The sequence below is a fragment of the Hyperolius riggenbachi genome, chromosome 3 (genome assembly GCF_040937935.1).
Source record: "Hyperolius riggenbachi isolate aHypRig1 chromosome 3, aHypRig1.pri, whole genome shotgun sequence".
Classification (NCBI taxonomy): domain Eukaryota; kingdom Metazoa; phylum Chordata; class Amphibia; order Anura; family Hyperoliidae; genus Hyperolius; species Hyperolius riggenbachi.
Window position 1 is genome coordinate 316,297,642 of NC_090648.1, and position 24,304 is coordinate 316,321,945.

The following is a 24,304-nucleotide window of genomic DNA, read 5'->3' on the forward strand; positions in this document are numbered from 1 at the left end:
GCCCCCTAGCAGGCATTTTGAACAAAGGATCGCTCTCCTCCATTTACCCTCCACGATGGCAACAAATATTATTTCTAATTTCAGGGAGCTATATCGCTGGGGGGAGATTCAGAGAGTGGCAGTGTGGGGACATAGAGGCATGTTATGAGGCAGAGAACATGCATCTGTGCCATCTGCCCCCCCCCCCCCCCAAGGAACTGCCTTGGGTTCTCTTTAAAGGACACATCTGAGCACAAGGGAAAAAAAAAAATGCAGCACCGCTCACTGATGGTGGCCCGGGGTCCCCTCCGGCGCAAGTTCCCCAATGTGTATGTGCAAGCAGCACTGTCAGCCGGACTGTACTGCGCAGTAGTTCTGTGCCTGAGCAGTACAGTCCAGATGACGTCAGCGTGACCAGTGAGCCGCATGCTGGAGCACTGAAAAAGCCGACCTGGCGAGGTCGGCATCTCAACTGAAGGGGACCGGGAGCCACCAGAGCTGTGGCAAGGGCACATGACTGCTGCCAGGGGCTGCATGATTTTTCTTTTTAGGTTGCTCAGACTTTCCTTTTAAGGGATCTGACCAAGTAGTTTACTATATCCAAATTGGTCATATATTTTATATTCATATAGTACAATCGGAGCTGGAGAATGGGTTTGCTATAGCCAGAAGTTTACGGTTTCGGAGTATACAATAACAAGACCTACTATACAGTATTACGGTTAACCGAAACTCTGGCATCTGGCAGGCTTTAATTGTCTCACCTTTTTTTGCAATCGTGTTGTTCACCCGACTGAAGTATAGCTGAAAGTTTGCCCTTCAAGTGCATCCGAGTTGTTAAAAATTCATTGTAGTAATGCACAGAACCAAAATTAGAAAAAAAAGTCTATCCAAATATTTATGGACCTATCTCTAGATAGATTTTTTTTTTTTTTTTTTTTTTTTTTTTTTTTAGGACTTAGAAATGCTAGGACTTGGCGGCATTGTTTCAGCTATATTTGGGTCTATTGCAGGCAGTGTAGTGTGTACTTAACAGTGAATCTGAAGTTGATTTTATTTTTCAGGCTCTGCTTGTGGGAAACAGTTGTTCAGTATCGAGTTCCCATGGATTATGTGCCATGTCAAACTGAAAGTAGATATGTTTTATACTTGTGATTTGCTAGTTATTTTGGATAGCGTTTGCAGTTCCTGTTTGCCTTCTTTTTGTGAGAACGGGACAGACAAGTGAAATGCATGCTTTGGCAAGTGCAGTCCCCTTGAAGTTCATGTTAAATAAGTTGCTAGCATGTGTGACAATATTTTCCAGTGGCGGAAGAGGGAATTTGAATGGATTTTGCTAAAAGCAAACCTGAAAATTAAAACTTCAAATAAAACATTACGATACAACTGAAAGCGCTGTAAGGTGCCAGCTGTGTGTGTTTCTTGGACACCCAAGCAGTAGATATGGTCAATGGCATGTTCGTTGGTCCAGTTTGCATGCAAATTTATTGCAGTTATTTTTTGTTTGAAATTGTTGTAATAATGCAGAATGTATATAGCTTGGAATTTAGCCAGTCATAAATGCACTTCCTGCCATGAATAGGTTGAGTTCCAAGCTGCATACAATGTGCATTCAATGTTTGTATGGAGGCCAACATTGGCACATCATTTAAGGCTCATACACTCATCCCAACAATCTGTCCAACTATTTTCCAAACTTGCTTGTTGGAAGATAAGTTGGGTGTGTGTACGGCTGGTAAATAAGGATGACCAACTGATAACCTGTTTGCCAGATCCAACCGGGGGATCAATCTGCCCAACTATCTGGTAGGTTGGAACGTGTGTACAAGTCTTTTGAACAACTTTGTTGTGTTTGAATTCGGGCATGTTGAGCAGTTGGTCATTTAGCTTGCACGCATAGTATTTAAAGCGGTTTAAAACCCTGACCTAATATTCAATAAAAATGTTTACCTACTTTTATATGCCATAGGGTTATCATATTTGCATTTGTGCAGAGGTATTATTCATTTAGAAATTATAGGTTCCAAAAAGTACAGTGTGTTTTTTGCTTTTGTGAGCTGACTTTGCATTTTATTAACTGGTTTTATTCGTTATGTATTGGAGGCAGACATGTTTTGACTCTGTCTGTGTGGAGCTGCTCCTCACAGTTAGAGAATGTGTCACATTCCTCATTTGATACATTTAAGTAAACACAAGATAACATAATCTACAACTTGGGATGCATCCACATTTCACTGCACTGAACTTTCAAGCTGTGTGTAACCCTTCGAATGCTGGTCTAGTAAAGAAAAAAAAAATGCTGGTTGCATATAATATGCTGTAAATAATGTTTTAGAGCAAAGCTGAAATGATGGGTTATATTCCGCTTTAAGTGAGTTAGTGGTTTAGCTGGCTGGCGCGTGTGTACATAATTTTTAGGTAAACGGCTTGTTGTGTGGTTGGTCATATTGTGTGGTTGGTTTTGCATTAAGTTGGACGCGTGTATGAGCCTTAACCCTCTCTGCTCAGCAGCCTATTTGCACTACAGGCAAGACACTGTGGCCCCTATGCAATTTATTTTTTCTCTTGAGTTTTTCCTTCTAAGTGATATTTTCACACCTTATCATAAAATGCATTTTAAACCAGCAGCAAGCAAGAAAATCCCCAAAATAGTTTTGATAGTACTTTTTCGCCAACCTTTAGGTACCTTTTCAGTTCTTAAACAGGGCTGTGGAGTCGGTACAAAAATCTTCCGACTCCAACTCTGACTCCAACTCCTCAGTTTATGAAACCCCCGACTCCTACTCCGGGTACCCAAAATGGCCCAGACTCAGACTCCTCGACTCCTTAGTCTAATACTTAACAGTGCTGTGGATTTTGTACAAAAGTCATCCGACTCATACTCCTCAGTTTATGAAATCAATGACTCCGACTCGGGTGCCCAAAATTGCCCCGATTCCGACTCCTCGACTCCGACTCCACCTCTGACTCCACAGCCCTGTTCTTAAATGCTAAAAAGTTATTTTAAAGTGAACCACATATGAAGAATGAAAAAGATTTTATATATACCTGGGGCTTCCTCCAGCCCAATCTGCCTGGATCGCTCCCATGCCGCCGTCCTCCGCTGCCTGCCTCTACGAGAACGGGGTCCCCACACTTCAGTCAGTCGGACCCAGTCTAGTGTAAGGCTACTTTCACAGTAGTGTTATCTGGAAAAGGAGCGCTCTAAGTGCGTTACCAGAGTGGGACTTTAATTGCGCATAAAAGTATTTACTTACAGAATGGAAGATTTAAAAACGCTTATCAGCGGGTAGGCAACCCGCTACACTCCTCTGCGTCAAAGTTGCACGCGCCGTGGCCAGCAGCAGCGTGTCCGATGGAATCAGGAAGTTCGTCTTATGAGGCGGTGGGCGGGGCCTAGGATTGATCAATCCTAGGCCCCGCCCACCGCCTCATAAGACGAACTTCCTGATTCCATCGGACACGCTGCTGCTGGCCACGGCGCGTGCAACTTTGACGCAGAGGAGTGTAGCGGGTTGCCTACCCGCTGATAAGCGTTTTTAAATCTTCCATTCTGTAAGTAAATACTTTTATGCGCAATTAAAGTCCCACTCTGGTAACGCACTTAGGGCCCGTTTCCACTATCGCGAATCCGCATGCGTTGCCCGCATGCGGATTCGCACAGTCAGTACAAGTGGATGGGACTGTTTCCACTTGTTTCCCCGCACGTTTCCCCGCACGTTTTTCTGTGCAGAAAAAATCTGCAGGGTAGGGCCCTCAGAATTCGCCTGCGTGTGGAATGCAGGCGAATCGCACGCAATGTATTTAATAGGGAAATCGCATGCGTTTTCCCCATGCGTTTTTTGCCGCGATTTCGCATAGGTATTAATGTTAATTTACACAGGCAGTGACATGGTTAAATTCGCATACAGCCTTATCTATGCGAAATCGCATGCGAAATCGCGGAAAAAAACGCATGCGGAATCGCACCCGCATGCGATTTGCCTGCGGTGATTCGCCGGCGATTCCGCAACGCTATAGTGGAAACGGGCCCTTAGAGCGCTCCTTCTTTTCCAGATAACACTTTGTACACTCCCTCATACGGAGCAGCACAAGTTGTGAATTCCTGGTGTGGACTAGAGATTTTCTGGATTTGACTGTTTTTGGTTGCCTGGAGTTGAAAGCGCAAGGAACACACTCTTACTTTCACAGTAGGACTTTGCATTTGATGCGACGTTAAGGTCGCACAACGCGGCCCTAACGCAATGCATATACACTTTCACAGTGCGACGTAAAAAAATGTATTTACTATGGAACGAAAACGGCGCATGCGGAACATTTTAAAAAGGAAAAAAAAATACTGAGCATGTGCTACGGAAGTAACGCAGCAGATTCATTGCTAAACGCACAGCATGCAGCACTTTCTAATTACGCTTCATGTTACACACTAACGCAACGTGTGCACTGTGAATGTCGCACAGACTTTGCATTGCTGTGCGTTACTCTGCATTAAAACATTTTATAACATGCGACTTTAACGTCCCGCTTTGAAAGAGGCCACGTGAGGGTGCACTTCTCCTGCGTAGGCTGGCTCCGATGACGTCAGTGACTGGACCCGGTTCTCATGGCTGCGGGCAGCGGATGAAGGCGGCGTGGGAGCGATCCAGGCGGATGGGGCTTGAGGACGCCCCAGGTATGTATAAAATCGTTCATTCTTCATATCTGGTTCCCTTTAAAGCTAATGGGAACCCAAATTTAAATAAGAAAAAGTCAGATACTCACCTAAGGAGAGCTAAGGTTGGGTCCTAATGAGCCTTCCCTCTCCTCTCCGGGTGCCCTCAGTGCTGCGCTGGCTCCCCTGTTCACATCCCCCGCCGAGGGGACTTGGGAAGTCTTCGGGAGCCAAGTCCTCCCGAAGACAGGCGGTTCTACACTGCATACGCGCGAGTGTGTCATAGAGGGCGCTCGCGCGTGCACAGTGTAGTGTAGCATTTCCGAAGCCTCCCTTTGGCCCGGGAAACAGCGGTATTTGACCGAAACTGTCGAATACCACTACGGGGGAACCATCGCAACAGCGGGGACCGGGAGAGGGAAAGCTCTATGGGACCCAGTGCCTCCCTCTCCTTAGGGGAGTATCTGACTTTTTTTTGTTGTTGTGTGTGTGTGTGTGTGTGTTTTTTTTTTTTTTTTTTTTTTTTTTGTTTTTTATTGGTTCCCATTCACTTTAAAGCAGATCCGAGGTGAAAAACTATAACAAGTAACTTGTCTATATATCTTATCTAAAATGTAGATAGTTTGCACAGCAAATTTAGCTGCAAACAGCTTCAACTGTATATGATTATTTCTTCCTGTGATACGACCGCAGCCATGTTCTGCTTTTAACATTACACAGGAAAGCTGATAGCATCTCCAGCCCCTCAGCTCAATTCCCTCTCCTCCTCCCCTCTGCCTCTGAAATCTATGGCTAGTAACCCCACCACCTCCTGCCCAGACTGAGCTCCCATAAGCCCTTGCAACATTGCTCTAAAAGTGCCAAGGCACAAAAGGAGCTGTGGGCGAGGCTTGTTTAGTTTATAGGGAATTTGAGTATTAAAACAAAAAAACAAAAGTATTTGGCTTGCGGAATGCCCTATAAACTTTATGAAAGGAACCCAACTATGCAATGAGTAAAAGTTTATCTCGGATCCACTTTAAAGGGACTCTAAACTGAGGATATGGATTTTTCCTTTTAAAATACCAGTTGCCTGACTCTCCTGCTGACCCTGTGTCACTAATACTTTGAGCCACAGCCCCTCAAGCATGCAGATCAGGTGCTCTGACTGAAGTCAGATTGGATTAGCTCCATGCTTGTTTCAGGTATGTGATTCAGCCACTACTGCAGCAAAAGAGATAAGAAAGACTGCCAAGCAACTGGTATTGTTTTAAAAGGAAACATCCATCTCCCTCTCAGTTTAGGTTCCCTTTAAAGAGAAGATGAAAATTATCTCCTAGGTGTAAACTCATAAGAAAGTTAATTGCATATGGACCTGTGTGGCGTATGAGAGGAAGACTTGGGCACAGGATACAGCCGGTATGGCTTATCCCGCTCCTGCACAAATTCCCATCGATGTTAAATACTATTCACCCTCCAGGCCGCCATGGATGGTGGGGAATTAAATAATTTGGCTTCCAGCAATTGCTGGAGGCCGAATTATTGTGTTTTATAAGTAACTTCAGCTCCATCTTCTGACGGCGCCGACGTTGTTTACTGCTGCACCCAAGCCTCCTGTGCTGGAATGAAAGTGTTCGCCTGTGTGAGCATAGGTAGATAGGTACAACATGATGCCAGTGCTTTCTCATGAGGGGTAAAAGGGTTACTGTGCATTTAATAAATCGCAGTGGTTCCAGATCTGCTGGAGATCTTCTGGCATGGTACCACTATTAAAGTAAACGTTGCAGCTTTCACCTTCTTATGATGTTGTGCATCTGTGCGAATGGAGAGAAAGGCACACAAGTGGCCCATTCCTCCACCAGCTCTTGCTTTATTGCAGATACTGGTGGTTGAGTTTGCATTATGATCAGGGCTGTGGAGTCGGGACAAAAATCTTCCAACTCTGACTCCGACTCCTCAGTTTATGAAACCACTACTCCGACTTCAGGTACCCCAAATGGCTCCGACTCCTCTACTCCGACTCCTTAGTCTAATATTTAACAGGGCTGTGTATTTTGTACAAAAATAATCCGACTCCTCCGTTTATAAAGTCGACTCCGACTCCAGGTGCCCAAAATTACTCTGACTCCTCGACTCCAACTCCACAGCCCTGATTGTGATGCAGCTGCCTGAGTGAAACACGGTGAATAGAGGTAGTTAATGAGATGTTAATTCCCAGTTGATGCAACCTTGTACGGCTTAAAAAAGGACCAACCAAATGCACACTGGTTGGCTACTGTCTGTCCCTGGATCTTTAATGCTTCCTAGTTGTGCACAGTGTCCCTCTAGTCAGGATGACATAAGCTGCCTGAGCTACTGATTACTGGGTCAGAGTGTGTTCACATGAGGATAGGCGATACTATGTGTAGAAGATGCAGGCTAGATCCACTGCAGATTGGCAAGTGCGAACATTGTAATTATAAAATGGTAAAATACAGACAAAACAAATGTCCATTTTCCGCTCGAGTGGAAACTTCGCCTCGGGTCCATGTGGTGGCAACATTTGAAATGGGAATGCTTGTACCTGTCGCAGGTGGCAGCTGTGTTTTGAAGGACACTTTCCATACTCCTTTTAGTTCAGACCTGCATTGAGCTGCAGAGAATATTTTAACATACTTCTTTAAGAGGAAAACATTGCATCATGCTTAGAGGTTTTTTTTTCTGTATTTAACCTTAACAGTCTGGCACTTTGAACTAGAGATTCCTTCACTGCAGCGTGTAAAATATTAGTTGTGCATGCGTCATGGGAATATTCAGTTTCCCATCCTGGACCTGCACATTTCATGCATTCAAAGAGCAGGTAGAATTCACCCTACATAGCACAATTTTGCTTCCTATGGTTACTCCTAATGTACAACATTATCTATTTTCTGTAGGGATTTCCAATACTGCCTTTGTAGTATCTATTGTTTGTTTTATTCAGTCTGACTTAAATATCTGCTTTGAGGATGAGGTAAATGTAACTTTTCCTGCACAGCTTTGATGCTGTTACAAGGACTCAGCAGGACCCAGCATGAAACCACATCCTTTCAGGCACTCTTTTACCTAAGAACAAGTAGTTCCCATTTGTGATCATGACTATGCTGGATTCAGGTATTTCCTTTTTCCTGGAATGCACAGCAGTTATTTAGCCCGATGGTTGGTCAGGCTGTTCCTGCAGGGGACACCCTACACATGACCTTAAGGCTCATACACACATCAGACCATAGTCTTTGGAAAATGAAAGATCACAGACCAATTTTACCCCCTTCCATGTACTATGAGAGCCATACTCTACACCAGGCATGGGCAAACTTGGCCCTCCAGCTGTTACAGAACTACAAGTCCCAGAATGCATTGCAGGAGTCTGACAGCCACAGTCATGACTCATAAATGCAAATGCATTGTGGGACTGGTAGTTTCGTAACAGCTGGAGGGCCAAGTTTGCCCATGCCTGCTCTACACAGTCTATTCTTTTGAGCTGAACTCCAGCATCTTGCAAAGATCTGATGGGAACACATTCAAAAAATCTGTTCCTGCAAAAGATCCGTTCCTGCAAAATGCATTCAGGGCCCTTTTCCACTAGCGCGTTTGCGCTGGCTGAATCGGAAAGTCGCAAACCGCTAGCGATTTTACAATCGCTACGGTTTGCTTTTGAACATAGGAATCGCGATAGGTCATTTCCACTACCGCGATTCGTTTTTTACAGGAACGCGAACGCGCGGTGGAGCGATATTTGCCGTGATTTTGCTATGCAGTGCATAGCATAGCAAAATCGCGGCCGCAAACGTCGGGAAATCACCGGTAATGTTTTAGCTTTTCGATTCAGCAATCGCTAGCGTTCAGCGTGAACGCTAGCGACTGCTAGTGGAAAAGAGCCCTAGTCTATATCTGCAGATCCTCATACACACCTTGTTTAACAGACATTCATTTGCAGATCAGACAATCATCTGCAGATCTGAAGATCCCTCCTGGTGGATATGATCTGCAGATGAATGTCTGTTAAACAAGGTGTATATGAGGATCTGCAGATATCATAGACTATGAATGCATTTTGCAGAAATGGATCTTTTGCAGGAACAGATCTTTTGAATGTGTACAGCATCTTTGTGTGCAGCATCTTGCAAATATTTCTATCTGATGGGGAGTTCAGCTCAATAGAATAGACTGTGTAGAGTATGGCTCTCATACTACATGGAAGGGGGTAAAATTGGTCTGTGATCTTTGATTTTCCAAAGACTATGGTTTAATGTGTGTATGCACCCTACTCTGAAAGGCTTTCTGTCTGCTTCACTAAAATCAGGAAATGTATTGGTAGCTGAATCATTGAGTCCAGCCCTGATCGCACTGGGACCATGTGGTGACACATTAATGTCATGTGCATTGCTGTTCTTTTACTATGAGCTAAGAATCAGACCCCATTCAGTTGTCTTGAATAGGGGTGATATCACAGCACACACAAATGTGTAGTTTTGCCATACCGATCCAGTGTGAATGACTGATATAGTTTTCTATACAGTGTGTGCAGCATAATGTGCTGTACTGCACCACACAGTGATAACCAGCCCTTCATTCCATAAAATATTGCTCACCTTATGTATGAAAAAGCTAGGATACCAAAATATTCTCAGAATTTTAGGTCTAAAATGATCAGCCCAGTTTTTATTCTTGCCTGCGGTCCTGATTATAGCTTTTCTTCCAGCCTGCTGCCTTAATGCTGCTGTGTTGTATGTTGGATCAATAAGCCATACCTAGATCTGTGTAAAGAAAGGCACCTATAAAAGCCCAAAATAGCACCACACAAAATCTAATCAAACCAGCACAATTCAAATAAGCACAATTTATTGATGCATCATAACACTATAGGCAAAGGTAAAAACATTTCAAAATGTCCAATCCTCAGCGCAATACAGCTCACCATATGCATAATGTAGATCACAGTAATGTACAAATATTAGTGGAGTACCAGAAATGAATAACTAAAGACCTACTGTAGAGGAAACTATCGCCCATGGCGCTCACAGAGCTTGAACTTTTCCACTATGAAATGCGATCTCAATCACGTTTTAGACCAATTTCCACTGATGCGATTTAGCTACTAAACTCAGTTTAGTAGAGCTCAATCGCATTCAAAACGAGACAGGACGACAATTGTGCTCGGAACAAAATTGTGACCCAATTGGATTGCACTACTGGAAATAGCCACTGCCCTTTCGGAATCTGAATCAGATCGCAAAATGCAGGGTAGTGGAAAAGGTCCCTTTGACTGTGTTCAATGATAAAATGTAATAGTGATTATCAAGAAGTGGGGAAAATGGCAAATTGCAAAAATGTAAAATGGTAAAAAATATGAACAGTGAAAAAAGTATCCTAAAAACATATGACTGATCGATGGCTGATAAATTAGTAACTAATATGAATGCAGGACCGCATATAGAGGAGTGCATGGAGAGCACAGAGTAGACTGGAAGAGAGATGGGAGCTGGAGAGGAGGAAGGGGCCCCCAGTGGACCACTACACCGGTATCGTGACAGTCACGCCGCTTTTTTCAAGAGAACGGGTAACTCCGGGAACTCCATACATAGAACTAGGAATCCAATTTGCAGTCAAATCCTTAGCTGTCACAGTAAGACTGATAACAGGAAAAATATTTCCCTGCCAAGCCAATGTGCCTCATTGTTGAGTAGGCTGGGGATTCCAGGGCTGTGGAGTCGGAGTCGAGGAGTCTGAGGATTTTTTCCTGACTCCAGGTACCCAAAAATTGCTCCGACTCCTAATGACTTTAAACTGTAATTAAAATAGAAAATATGATAAAATATTCTATTTTTAAAATAGTCATCATAAATCATTTATATATACAGTAGTAGCTCTGCTTAGTCCACACAAATGAAATAAACCAATCAAAAATAGTTAATTGTGCTGCTTCAATAAAATAGATATATATATATATATATATATATATATATATATATATATATATATATATATATATCTATCTAATCTATATCCTGATGTGTAGCTGTGTCACTAATAGAGATGGTCAATGAGATGGAAAATAATTATGTGCTGGTTGATGCAAATGTATGCACTCCCTTTGCTCATGAAATCAAATAATTTGATATGTTAAAATTTGGTTTGATGACGAGTTAAAGGTTACCTGAGACGGTTGAAAAGACAAGTTTTATATATACCTGGTTGCTCAAAAGACCGCACTCATGTCAGCGGGTAAGCTGGTGCTGGTCCCCCTAGGCGGTTCAACAGTAATTCTCATGAAGGAGTCCGCACACAGGCTTTATGGAGCAATACACGTGAAGTTTGTCCCATCACATACATGTGCAAAAACAGTCTGACCTGCAGAGGCCGACTATCGTTTCGGGGCCACCAAGGATCCCCTTTATTGAGGCGGGTAGCAGATGTAGATGCAGTATGTCTTTTCTGCTAACCGCCTTGATAAAAGGGACCCTTGGTGGCCCCGAAACGATAGTCGGCCTCTACAGGTCAGACTGTTTTTGCACATGTATGTGATGGGACAATAAACTTCACGTGTATTGCTCCATAAAGCCTGTGTGCGGACTCCTTCAAGAGAATTATTATACATACCTGGGGCTTCCTCCAGCACCCTTCAGGCTTATCAGTCCCTCGCTGTCCTCCGCCACCTGGATCTTCTGCTATGAGTCCCGGTAATTGCCAGTCAGCGCAGTCCGGCTGTGTGCCGCTCCCACAGCCAAGAGCATTCTGCACCTGCACAATAGTGCTGCGCAGGTGTAGTACGCTCCCGACAGCAGAGTGTGCATGCGCACTACGCCAGACTGGCTCGAGTACCTGGACCCATAGCAGGAGATCCAGGTGGTGGAGGAGGACAGCGATTAGCCTGAAGGGGGCTGGAGAAAGCCCCAAGTATGTATAAAACTTTAATTTCATCTGTCTCAGGTTTACTTTGTTACACAGTATTACCAGGGGAATCGATCGGGCGGCAGAATTGAGCCGCAAAAACGCACCGTGTATTCCCAGCAATCTTTTTCACAATGCACTGCTATGGAGAAGAAAAAAACGCGTACTGATGTGTAAACGGGGCCTATGGTAACTGTAGTTTTCAAAAGAAGTCTACTGGTTTAATTAATCTCCATTTTAAAATCTATGCTGGTAGCTGGTTTCTATTCATGTTGTACTGTCAGCCTCTGGTGTTTGTGTTGCTTTTGTCTTCTAAAAGAAGACCTTGCAATGTTCTGTATAATTATTGCTTAGCTGTTCTATAAATGTTTTGAAAGGTTAAAAAGCAGTTTTTTGCTTTTTAAAGCAAAGGGAATGCATTCATCTACACAGTGTATTTTTAGAATAGGCCTTGGTCTCATGTAGAAATATTTTGTTTTTGCTGTGTTGGCAGTGGTATCTGTGTGTATGTATAGTACTGCCATTTTTTTTTAATTTATTTTTGGAAAGGTCGTCAAGATTATGTTTGGACTCCCTCCTTCAAAGAAAAAGTCTCAGGGCCTTTTTCCACTAGCCTGCGATTTGCTTCTGATCGCAAATCGCAAGGTACATTAAACTAATGGAAAATGCAGCAGCAATTTCCATTAGTGCGATCCGATTGCGATGCGATTTTGGTCAAAGCGCAATCGTTGTCCTGCCGCGTTTTGTATGCGATTGAGCTGGACTATGAGTATAGTAGCTCAATCGCATGGTGGAAATTGAAACGCGATCGGAATTCGCGATCGCATTTCATAGTGGAAAAGAGCCCTAACTCATTACAAACAAAACTGTATACAGAGAAATAAAGGGAAAGGCTGGGCCTCTGCCTTTCTGAGAGGCTCATTTCCAGACCCTGCTAATAGTTTTGTGTGCTTTAACAAGTGGGCTTGTCTTGAGCATCTCCTATCTAAATCCTGACTGTTTTATAGGAACATTTCACAAGACACAATAATGCTGCAGCAGGAACCTCTTAATTCACTGCTGAGACTCTGGAACAGAACTGCTGCTTTTAGTATGCAGGGATTCGGGGTGATTTTATTAAGGGCCTGAGCCCACTAACGCAGTTGTGCGCAGGTGTCCGCTTTTCAGCATCTGTAACATTGATGTTGCTGAAAAGCGGACACAACTGCACACAACTGCGTTAATGGGCTCAGGCCCGTAACATGCATAAATCTGTGACCGCAGAAAACTGTGGATAAGAACAGTTTTGCATGAATGCATAGAAGTGTGTGCATAAGACCGGGTGGCAGATAAGGAATTTGCTGTGGAGTAACTGCCTATTATTATGGTCACAGCAATGGCTACAGTGACTTAAATAGTTGCCAAAGCTTTATACAGTCATTAGAAAACCAATACACACTATTTAAATTGGTTTTGGATATTGTGACATGACCTAAAAAACACATGGTTGTAAAATGATAGAACTCTAAAGGTAGCCATAAAGCTAGCGATTTTGGTGGCCGATTGACCAAGAGACAGACCTCTCCCTGATCTGATCTGATTGTAGAGAGATCTGTTGGCTGCCATAAACTGCAGGCCGATTCCCAATCGATTTTTAGCATGAAATCTTGCAGGAATTAGGCCTTGTGACGCCGCCCCTTTCCACTATCCACCACCCAGTGTCCCGTGCATTTATATTTTACCTGTCAAGCTAGCCATTAGCATGCACCATACTTTTCCATTTGCGGCCCAACGTGGTTTTCAGCTTTATAGCAAGTGGGGCATGTGTGTGACGACACACACACACACCGCACGTGCTATATGCTTTTAGTCACGTGGGGCCAGAATGTGGAAGTACAGTGGACCCTAGCGGGCAGCGTGACATGTAAAGTATGACTGCACAGGACAGCAGCTGGGAGTTTGTCATGTTTGTATGCAATTATCAGACGTGTCTACCGCTGCGCACCCAATTGAACATGTCGGCCTGAGATTTTTCAACATGTCCAATCAATACATGTGACCAATTTTGGCCTGAAATTGGTTGCATTGTGTATTGGGCATGCTCTTGGCGGTACAGATTTTCATCCGACTCAATTATAATTATTGAATTGGATGGTCGATCGGCTGCCAAGTCGACTAATCTATGAGCACCTTTACTGTAGGTGTAAAGTGCACAAACGATAGCACAAATGCCAAAATAGAGAAGGCATCTGGGGAGGATGGAAGGGAGGAAAGGGGGACAATTGGAGGTGGTTTCACTGGCTGGGGGGGCAAGGCGGAGGTGGTTGAAACTAGAGGAGGAGAAGGGGTGTTTGCTGAAGGGAACAAGTGGGAGGGGGTTTACCAGGGGAAGGGGTCTGACATAGACTATCTCCAGTACATAAGAGTAGTTCTTTGTGTTTTCAGCTCCCATACTGACAAATCTTGAACTATTGGACTTTTTATCAGTTCCCTTTACTCTGAAGTATTTTTCTAAGACTCTCTTAAGTTGTCAGATTTATGACTGCATTTAAACTGTTACTCTATTTGGGACTTATATGTACATGTGTATGATCTCATTTTGTTCGCTGCCATTCAGGTATGTTTTACATGGGTTTTTTTAGATTCCACCAATAGTCCTTTCCCATACTATTGCTTCCATATGCTCTTGGTCACTGAAAGTGGAAGAGAGTCCAAAGTGTCTTTAAAGTGGATCCGAGATGAAAAACTAACTGACAAGTAACCTGCCTATAGATCTCATCTAAAGTTTAGATAGTTTACACAGCAAATCTAGCTGCAGACAGCTGCAACAGTTTCATTTTATTTATTCCTGTGATACGACAGCGGCCATGTTTTATTTGTCACATTACACACAGGCAAGCTGCAACTGCATCTCCAGCCCTCAGCTCACTCCCCTCTCCTGCTCCCTCCTCCCCTCTGCCACTGAAATCTCTGGCTAGTAACATCTCCCCCTCCTCCTGCCCAGACTGAGTCCCCATAAGCCCTTGTTACTTGGAGTGCCAATGCACTTTGAGCTGTGGGCGATGTTTGTTTAGTTTTATAGGGAATTCGAGTATTAAAACAAAAAAAAAAAATTTGGCTTGAGGAATGCCCTATAAACTATATGAAAGGAACACAATTATGCAATGAGTAAAAGTTTTTTTTTTTTTTTTTTATCTTGGATCCACTTTAACATAACCCCGCTGAGGTGAATGGACTGTGGGCCATCGGCAAAATAGACGCAAACATAAATGTTTTAAACTGGTATATTTTACAAAGCTCAAGTTTGAGACTCCAATAATGTGCAGCTGCCTAGCAAGCCCTGTATTGCCTAAGAACAAGCAGGGAAATGTGCATGCATGTGTAAAGCAGTTCACTGTGCATTTCAGTAAAGTTGTGTGCAGCTGCTGATGCAATTAAGACAGCAGAGGTTTCTGCACATCACAGCTTTGACTTGGTGGGAAGATTGGATTGCAATGGGATTGGCTCACAACCACACAAAGCTCATGGAGTTTTTTATTTTTAATTCAGACTTCCAGTTCTGCTCCCTTAGGCATACATCTCTGAGAACAATTTCTTTAATAGCTATATCCTGGAGCACATTTGTCAATGATATGTGAAGAGCAGCTCATTGTGTCTCATTCCAAGTCACTCTTATGACAATCACACTTTTTATAGGCTTTGCCCTGATGTATTCATGTATAATACGCTGATAGTCTGGCACTTTGCCTTCCTGTGGCAACAGGGAAATTACCTGTAAATATTTTATAGATTATGTAATGTGTTGTAGCTAACATACAATAACATACATATTGAATAGATACGTGGTAATTTGCATATGTTTAATTGTATACCTACTTTTATGTTATATAAGGCTGTGTAACCCAGACTGTCTGATTGCTGGATGTTTATGTACAATGTAAAATAGAGCCTTGGCTGATGGCAAAGTACACACCATACACTTTATCCCCCCCCCCCCCCCTTTTTGAAAATTGTTTTAGGTTAAAGAGCTGTGTACAAGTGTCTTGAATATTAACCCTTTTATTGGTAGACCTGTCCATTGTAATCTGCATATGCTGAGGTTGGCGAATCCCTAATTCTCCTCCTATACAGCTATAATTGGGAAGTTGTTTCATGAATCCAAAGTAGTGGTTTACAGCAAGGTGACGCTTGAGTTCTGAAAACGCTAGAAATAACCTGTCATAGTGGGGCTCTTGGAACAGATTCCTCTCTGTTCTTCAGAGAAATATTGGTGACAGAGGCTAGCGCTTCCCACAGGAGACGCTACTGGATGAAGGAAAGGTGGGTCAGCAGCAGAACTTCCTGAACATTCGTTGGAAGGGAAAGGCCTAAGGAATGTTTGATTTGAAATGCATTGTTCTTTGTCGTATATGGCTAGTGGGACTGAATCATCTCTCCAGGGGTAACAGAACATCTTGTACCTTACATCAGCCTCACTGATCATTGCCTTGCACATCATCTCATTTGCAGTCTCACTGAAGAGTTAACTGCATCAATACTTTAGTATTTAAAAGTAGCTTTTTTTGTGTGTTTGTCAATTTTTTATAGTGCAGATTGTCCTTCCACCTAAGTCTCTCAGACAATAAATTTTACACCTACCAAAATTTATATTACAAACACTCAGTTCCAACATTGTCCGCTTTCCTCTAGCATACTATATGACTCTTCCCCCTCCCCATTTTGTCAGTCCACCACTCATGGCCCACTCTGCGTTCCAATCCGTGATCACGTGATTACAAACACTTCCTCCTTCCGGGTTGAAGTAGCTTAGTAGTCACGTGATGCAGCTTGGGACGGGTTAAAGAAGATGCCTGCCTGGTAAGTTTAACCCCCTCTCACACACCCGCTCAGGTGCTTGAATTACCTGGAAGAAATCAGAATGAAACTCATTCAGATTTCATCCGGTGAGCATCCCTGATCATTTGTAATTGAATTTTAGCATGGTTTACTAACTAATAGTGGGGAGATGTCCAGACTGGTCACCCATTGAACAGCTAAATCTACTGATCACCGTTGCAACACATTTTTGATGTGACTTTGCCTAATATTTCATCAAACACTCTGTGTGTGGGTGTGTGCGTGCTGTAGGGAATTGATGGAGCTAAGATGGACCTAAGATGGACCATGTGCTCAGATTGGGCTAGTATACAGTACTTTAATTAATTGTTGCCTGGAAACCTTGTTCTAGCGACATTTGTGATATCCTCTTTGTACAGACACACTGCTTGGCAGCCTGTTTTCTGTGGAGAAAGGAAAAGTAGAATGCAAGTGAAAGGTGCCTCGCTGTGAGGTGTACATAGAGTAGGAGAGGTTAGTTGTTGATGACCCACCATGATGCATCACAAACTACCGGTACATTATCAGTGGGGTTGTGGGACATCTATATACACACATTTCACAATGATCTTTCTGTCCACCCACTATCCTATGTGTGTACATAGCTTACCGTGAGCACAGCCAGGCTTTGTATCCCTTTTATTTATTTATTTTTAATTTTTTTATATATATATATATATATATATATATATATATATATATATATATATTTGGTTCAATAACTCTGCAAATAACAGGACAATGTTTGCTAATCATAGCTTATTAAGGTCAGAGCATCTTGTGTCTGGAGATTAAAACAATAATTTTTATTCTTTCCCTTAGTAATCTTGCATTAGATGCATAGCCTAAAGCTTTACCAACTGATAACTTTTTTTTTTTCAGTTTAGAACAATTGCTAGTGTGTTTTAACCTTGGTATGCCAGCCAACTTTAAAGCACAGCCTTGTAGGGTATAATGAAATTACGGTAGTAGCGATGAGTATAAAGGGATGAGCTCATTGCAGACTAGTAAAAATAACTTTGACAGTGCTGTTTTTCTAGCGGGTTTACATTTTTCTTTTCCCTGTCTGCACTTGGGCCTCTCTTCCACTGGTAACTGAACTGCTCGCTTGTCTGGCAGTTCTGCTTCCCGGCTACAAGCGTCTTTTGACTGCAATTACATGCATCTGAATGGTAGCGTTGAACACCACGTGTGTCATGTCTGACATGCGGTGGCATTTGCCCCAGCGGAGCGGTACCCCCCCCAAAAAAAATCTTTCCTTCCTCAGATGCATCTCCATGGGGTGGGGGATAGAGGGCGGGCTGCTTGTGCCAAGTGCAAGCAAGTGTCCAGCTGGTGAATGGGAGCAGCTGACAAGTGTTGAATTCACCGCAGAATCCATGCAAGCCTATGGGATCAGATAGTGTCCATTCTCACTATGCTGTTTTTCCCCATTAGTTCCTGCTCTACTATCTTGTCTTCTGTGTCTTCAGTAAAAGCATCTAGCTCCCATTAGACTGCAAAAGACCAATTGGAATCCTCCCTAGCAGCAAGTAAGATTCTCATAGGTCCACTAAGTAGTGGACCAATTAGAATCCTCCCAGGTGCAGGGAGGATTTCCATGGGTCTTTTGCAATCTAATGGGAGCCTGATGCTTCTGATTGTGCTCTGATCTGTGTACTGGTGCTTGTCCCATGCAGCGGAGCCAAGCACGGCACGAGCAGCGATGGTGGACCCCAGACACTGCTATGCGGCACAGCGTATCTGATCAGAATACACTGTGCATGTACTATTGTACACGCACAGCGTATCTGATCAGAATACACTGTGCATGTACTATTGTACACCTGGTGAAGTCCAAACCCAGCCTAATACCTCTCCAGTCTCTCATATACTAATGCAATGATCAGATAAACATTACAGGATTGATAGACTTTGATTATTCAATGTATTATAATGTTGTAGTGTATGCCTATCATTTACACGTATGGCTATAAAAGGATCTACAAGTGAAACTTAAGTTATAAAAAGTACTATTGACCTTAGCCTGTTTTAAAAACGGGCTAGGTCTGTTACCGGCATCTGCCACATGCTCATGTGCCTCCTGGTCCCCCACCGTGTCATTTCCCCCAGCTCTCCTTAGTGTCTCTGCGTCCCTCCCTGCACATGCGCACAACAAAAACACACACAGGGACATGGGACGCAGAGACACTTGCATTTTATTAGTATTAGGTAGGATTGCTATCTTTTATTTAAGGTTATTTTTTCGATTTTCCTTTTGATGTGCTATCTGCCACTGTTAAAATAAACCTACCATTGAAATGATACTGTTCTGAGACTTCATTTCTTTGTCATTGGACAAACTTACAAAATCAGTGAGGGGGTCAAATAATTATTTCCTCCACTGTACATCCTAATGCAGCTGAGGAGCTGTGAGTTTCCACTTGTGATGAGTTAAAGGAAACGGATTGTGTTCCTGGTTTAGTTCATGTTGCTGTTTGTGAATTGGTGCTGCCCTAGTTTTGCGCAGTTACAGCATTATATATTAGATACACACAGTTTTCAGGGTGCAATCATTTCTGAAATCAAAGAGCCCGAGGAGGCTGTCAGTCTCGGGCTATATATGGGCCTGGAGTAAGTGCTTGTGTTATATTTATATCCCTGCCTGCTGGAGTAATTGTGGAGTTAGAACAAATGTTATTTTGGAAGCTGTCCAGCTCTGAAAGCAGATTTTTACAGTTCTCTTACTTCAGCAAACAGTGAATTTCAGAGTAGACAGTCTTGAGAATACAGGCAGCTATGCAGACACCTGTAAAACCATATAGAACTGTTCTAGGCAAGTGCAAGGCTGTCATTGGTTATGAGAAGACTAAACCAGGTATTAAAGAGAACCTGAAGTTTTGAATCAGGATGATACCATTTATTGGCTAACTTAAAGATGGATAAACAGTGAGCTTTCGACTTATAAAAAGCCTTCGTCGGACTGGTTCCTGACCAGAACTGAAAAAACACAGCTTATATACACTGACATACAGAGGATAAACATTCTTTAGCAAACATAAATGTAAAGAGAACCTGAAGGGAGAGAAATGCAGAGGCTGACCTCTTGATTACCTTGTAAACCATGCCAGTGGCATAGCTGTCATGTTCAGCTTTAGTTGTTTGAAGCACACACCTAAGCCTGTAGCCAGTGGAGTCAGACCAGAGTCAAAGTATCTGATCTGCATGCTCGTTCTGGATCAGGGACTTAAATGGAATCTGAAGTGAGAGGGATGTGGAGGCTGCCACATTTTCCTCCTTTTAAACCATACCAGTTGCCTGGCAACCTTGCTGATTTTATTTGGCTGCAGTAGTGTCTTGTCAGGTCTGACAGTGTTAGAAACACCTGATCTGCTGCGTGCTTGTTCGGGGTCTATAGCTAAAATTGTTAGAGGCAGAGGATCAGTAGGACAGCCAGGCAACTGGTATTTCCTTAAAAGGAAATTATTATGGCAGCCTCCATATCCTTCTCACTTCAGTTGTCCTGTAAAGTATTAGTTGCCTAACATTTGTGTTGATGCTTTGCTTCTGTCATTGTCATTGTTTTGATAGAGAATGAGGATGGCAGCCTCAGTGCCCATCTCAGTTCAAGTTCCCTTTTATACTGCTCTCTCTCTCCTAGGTGCACCTTTTCCAGTGACTTCCCAATGGCAAACATTGACTAAATTGTAAAAAATAAACTTTTATTCACCTTCATTTATAAAAGTTTTTTATTTTTCATATTTATCTATTACTTAGGCCTGTCCTGACTTGATTTTCAGTTGTGCAATATTTCACTTGTCCATACCTAGAGTCAACCAAGGTGGGGGTAACATGGCCAGATCTGCACTTTTCATACAGACAGCAGCACTGAGCAATGCACACAACTAGGTGCCATTGCTGACACATGGGCACATTCCAACGACCCCTCCCCCCCCCCCCCCCCCCCCCCCCCCCGACCACGGATTCACCCTTTATCTACACCAAATAGAGGAAAGGCTAATAATAATAATCAGTATGACTTTCGTTACGCTACTTCCACTAGTAAAAGTTAGAAGTTGTCGTCTTCTAGCACAGTACAAGTAGTGTTGCCTTTCCATGGAGGTTGTCACAGGATAGCATCAATATTGCATATATTTCCTGTATGGATTTCTCTCTGCTGTTGAGCCAACCTCGTCCTGATGCAATTTTCTGTGCCATTTATTATGTGCTGCGCTGAGTTTACATGTATGGAACAGGCTGTCTGCATGTTGGGTTGATATGGCTCCTGTAAAATTTATTAGCTACAGGCTTCCTATACACCTGTGGTTCTGGATGTGCAGTCTTGCTTTCAAGGGCATAAAGTAATGATTTATGTTTTCAGGAGTGGTGCATCATGGGAAACCACAGTTGCTCACTCAAAAGCAGCATTATTGCAAATACTTTGTTGTAAAAAGATAAAATTACATGTTACATGTACGGAACTGGAGATGGGTATTCTCAAATTTCATATCTTCTACTTTTTAGGATGTCGAAAAGGAAAGGGATCCTTTGTCGTACCTCAGTAAGGAAGAAACCAAAGAGAAAATTCAGCTTTACAATGCAGCAGTCACTGATAAATTAAAGATGACACTGGTAAGGCTGTATTTATATTTGCTTGATACTTCGTGTATGTTTTACTCTGAGAAATCTTCTTGTCCCAGGAGTTCTTTTGCCTGAGGGCAATACCTGGCCGCTACATCTGTGTGTGCATATTCTGGGTCACTCTGTGCAGCAGAAGAGCCATGTGTTTCATATAAACCTGTGGTGCAGGTCTCCTGCAGCGTGTACCTCCATCTAGCAGAGTATAGTCAGCGCAAGAGAAAGTAACTGGACAGTAAATCTCTGACCCACTTGCTTTCACCAGGAATGCTGTGGTCAAAAACTGGTGTTTTTATAAGCTGCTCTCCTAAATACTGAATGTATGTGGGGATGTAGGGCGCATGTATGTGTTCAGCAGTTTTCTCCCTGCGTTGGCTAAATCTTGGAGAATATTACAAATCTATTTCCCCGACTGATTACATAATTTGTCCTTTTGGGACATGTAATTTGGGGTCCAGTTGCTGGCAACAGAATTACTGTGATTTTACAGAAATTCCCGTAATTAATATTATGGTCCATGGCAACACCCAAAAAAAGTCGCTGCACGGTACTGGAAAACTCTTTTAGTTACTGTGTGGAGGGGTTATTGTGGGCTTTGCAGTCACTAGGAAGATTTTCCCTCACTTCCTGTCCCAGAGACCTCCATGCAGTTTGGTGGCCTTAGTTTTTATTTCATCTCATTTCCTGTTACTTGGAACTACCACTTTATATAATCAGGGATTTTAACTACTCCCTGCAGTAAAATGTTTTTTTGTTCCTGTATGTACCCATCTGTGAGAGACTGCCACTTCCTGTTTAGAGAGGAAGTGGCTGGATAGTGTAAACGGTTAAGGGCTCTGCCTCTGACACAGGCGACCTGGGTTCAAATCTCGGCTCTGCCTGGTCAGTAAGCCAGCACCAAGAGACTTTGGGCATGTCTCCCTAACACTACTACTGCCTATAGAGCGCGTCCTAGTGGCTGCAGCTCTGGCGCTTTGAGTCCGCCAGGAGAAAAGTGCAATATAAATGTCCTGTTTGTCTGTGTTAGTTTAATTCTGACAGTGGGAATCACAGGGCAGTAATACAAATTAAAGCAATTCTTAACCCCCTTTACTACCTTTTTTTTATTTTGTTTGTTTTTTATTATTTTTTTCTTCCTTGGAGATGGGCGCCTCCAGTTAGAGATGGAGTCTAATGCACAAAAGGCTGGTAAATTTACCATGTGCGGACTGGGCAAGGCAATTTTACCAGTGCTAATACGGAGAGCAGCGCCCTTAACGAGTGTGGTGCTAATACAGTAATGGGCTGTGCTCTCCCAGCATTGGTAGCGGTAAAGTTCCTGTGTGCTACTTTCACACAGCAAATTTATCAGCCTTTTGTGTTACTTTCCATGTTGCCAGGCTGAACTCTATAGGCTGTAATTGGCATGTTTTTTTGTTTTTGTTTTAAATAACCATACATTTTGAGGCATGAATTGCTGCATATCCTGTCGTTCTGCTTGTCCATCTCCATCGCTATAGCCTCTTAACAGGAAGTCACAAGTATGTATCTCTAGGCTTGCCTGTACGTTTTCTCTTGTCTGTTGCTGTTGTAGCGCAATACCATAGGAAATGCATAGTACATATAGTGAGGAAAACTCATCCCGGTACACAGTTTAGCAATTCATCTTGGAAATTGTACATAAAGGAGAAATGGCACTATTTACACAGTAGTACTGTAAATAGGAGAGGGAACCTTGCCTACCAAATTCTGGAGACGACTCTGAACACTCAGTTTCTGGTAAGCTGAACTGGGCTGTTTTGGTGGCCATGCATAGTGATGAGAATATGCTTATTTATCCCTCCAAGGAGGCAAAATTTGAGATGAAGAAATCACAACTTCTAGCAGCTTCAAATGTTAACTAATTTGTTAGCCCGGCCTCCCTCTCCTAGGTGAAGAGCAGCTCATTAGCATGTTAGAAATTAGTATTTTGATCTACATCGGCATACTCCATTTACCTTTTAATGTCTTGATATGTCAATAGAATTTTTTTTTTTTTTTTTTTTACTTTTAACAGAATTCCAGTGGTATATACACAGGTTTCATAAAAGTACAGATGGAACTGAGACGACCAATCACTGTAAGGACGCGAACAAATGTACACAGCCATGCCAACAGCAATGAAAATGACACTGCCTTCTACTTGCCCAAAGGCAGCATAAACATTCTGCACATCAGCAGTACCAACACTGTGCGTGAAGTCATTGAGGCCTTGCTGAGAAAGTTCATGGTCGCTGACAATCCTGCCAAGTTTGCACTTTATAAGCGCTGTCAGAAGGAAGATCAAGGTACTGGGCAGCATTACACGTATTTGAAGTTCATGTTTACACAGAACACTAAATAGGCAGAGTGCATGCATTGCTGAATTCCTGTATCTTTAGCCCTGCTGTGTCCAGGGTTTTGTAAATCAGTAACCAGACACATTTTTGAGTATTTTGCAGCTTTATATCATTCACACTGAAACAAAGATAATAGTGTTGTATGTTTCTTCGTTGCGGTTTTTCTCCCTGTCCCATCAATCACACCTGCTGCTTTCTCTGCAATGCAAAGGGAGTGAAACCACCACAGCACTTTCTCTGCCAGAGCGATAAGGAGCTGCTGAGCCATGTAGCCCACTGGCAGCCATTTATAAGTGCTGAGATACAGTAGCAAGATAAAGTATGTGCAATTTTATGAATGTTTGCACAAATTGGTCATAAAATGTGATCTGATCTTCATCAAAGTCATAATACAGTCAGTCTGCTTAAACTAATACCACACGAATAAGTAGATGTTTCCATGTTTTTATTGAACACACCATGTAAACATTAACAGCACAGGTGAAGAAAAAATATGTAAACCCCTAGACTAATGACCTCTACAAGAGCTATTTGGAGAGCGGTGTCAGCCAGCTGGAGTTCAATCAATGAGATAAGATTGGAGGGGTTGTATACAGCTGCCCTGCACTATAAAAAACACACACCAGTTTTGGGTTCGCTTTTCCCAAGAAGCATTGCCTGATGTGAATGTCTTGCACAAAACCTCTCAGAAGACATACGATTAAGAATTGTTGACTTGCATAAAGCTGGAAAGGGTTATAAAAGTATCTCCAGTTTGCAAAAGAGCACTTGGCTGTTCCCCAGCAGTACTGGCAAAATATTCTGTGGACAGATGAAACCAAAGTTCAGTAGAAGATGGGTGTTGCAACAGTACAACAACCTCTAAAGCATAGAAGTAAACCAACAACAGAATGGCTTAAAGGGATACTGTAGGGGGGTCGGGGGAAAATGAGTTGAACTTACCCGGGGCTTCTAACGG

The 24,304-nt window shown here is 42.8% G+C and overlaps 1 protein-coding gene across 4 annotated transcripts in view; it reads left to right on the plus strand.

Moving 5' to 3' along the window:
* RASSF3 (Ras association domain family member 3) overlaps positions 1-24,304 on the plus strand; it is a 218,750-nt gene that overhangs the window by 181,961 nt on the left and 12,485 nt on the right. For all 4 annotated transcript variants that reach the window (XM_068276744.1, XM_068276745.1, XM_068276746.1 and 1 more), the window contains 2 exons: positions 20,876-20,983; positions 23,025-23,295. In XM_068276744.1, coding sequence (XP_068132845.1) covers positions 20,876-20,983; positions 23,025-23,295 — 379 coding nt within the window. The remainder of the gene's footprint in view (positions 1-20,875; positions 20,984-23,024; positions 23,296-24,304) is intronic.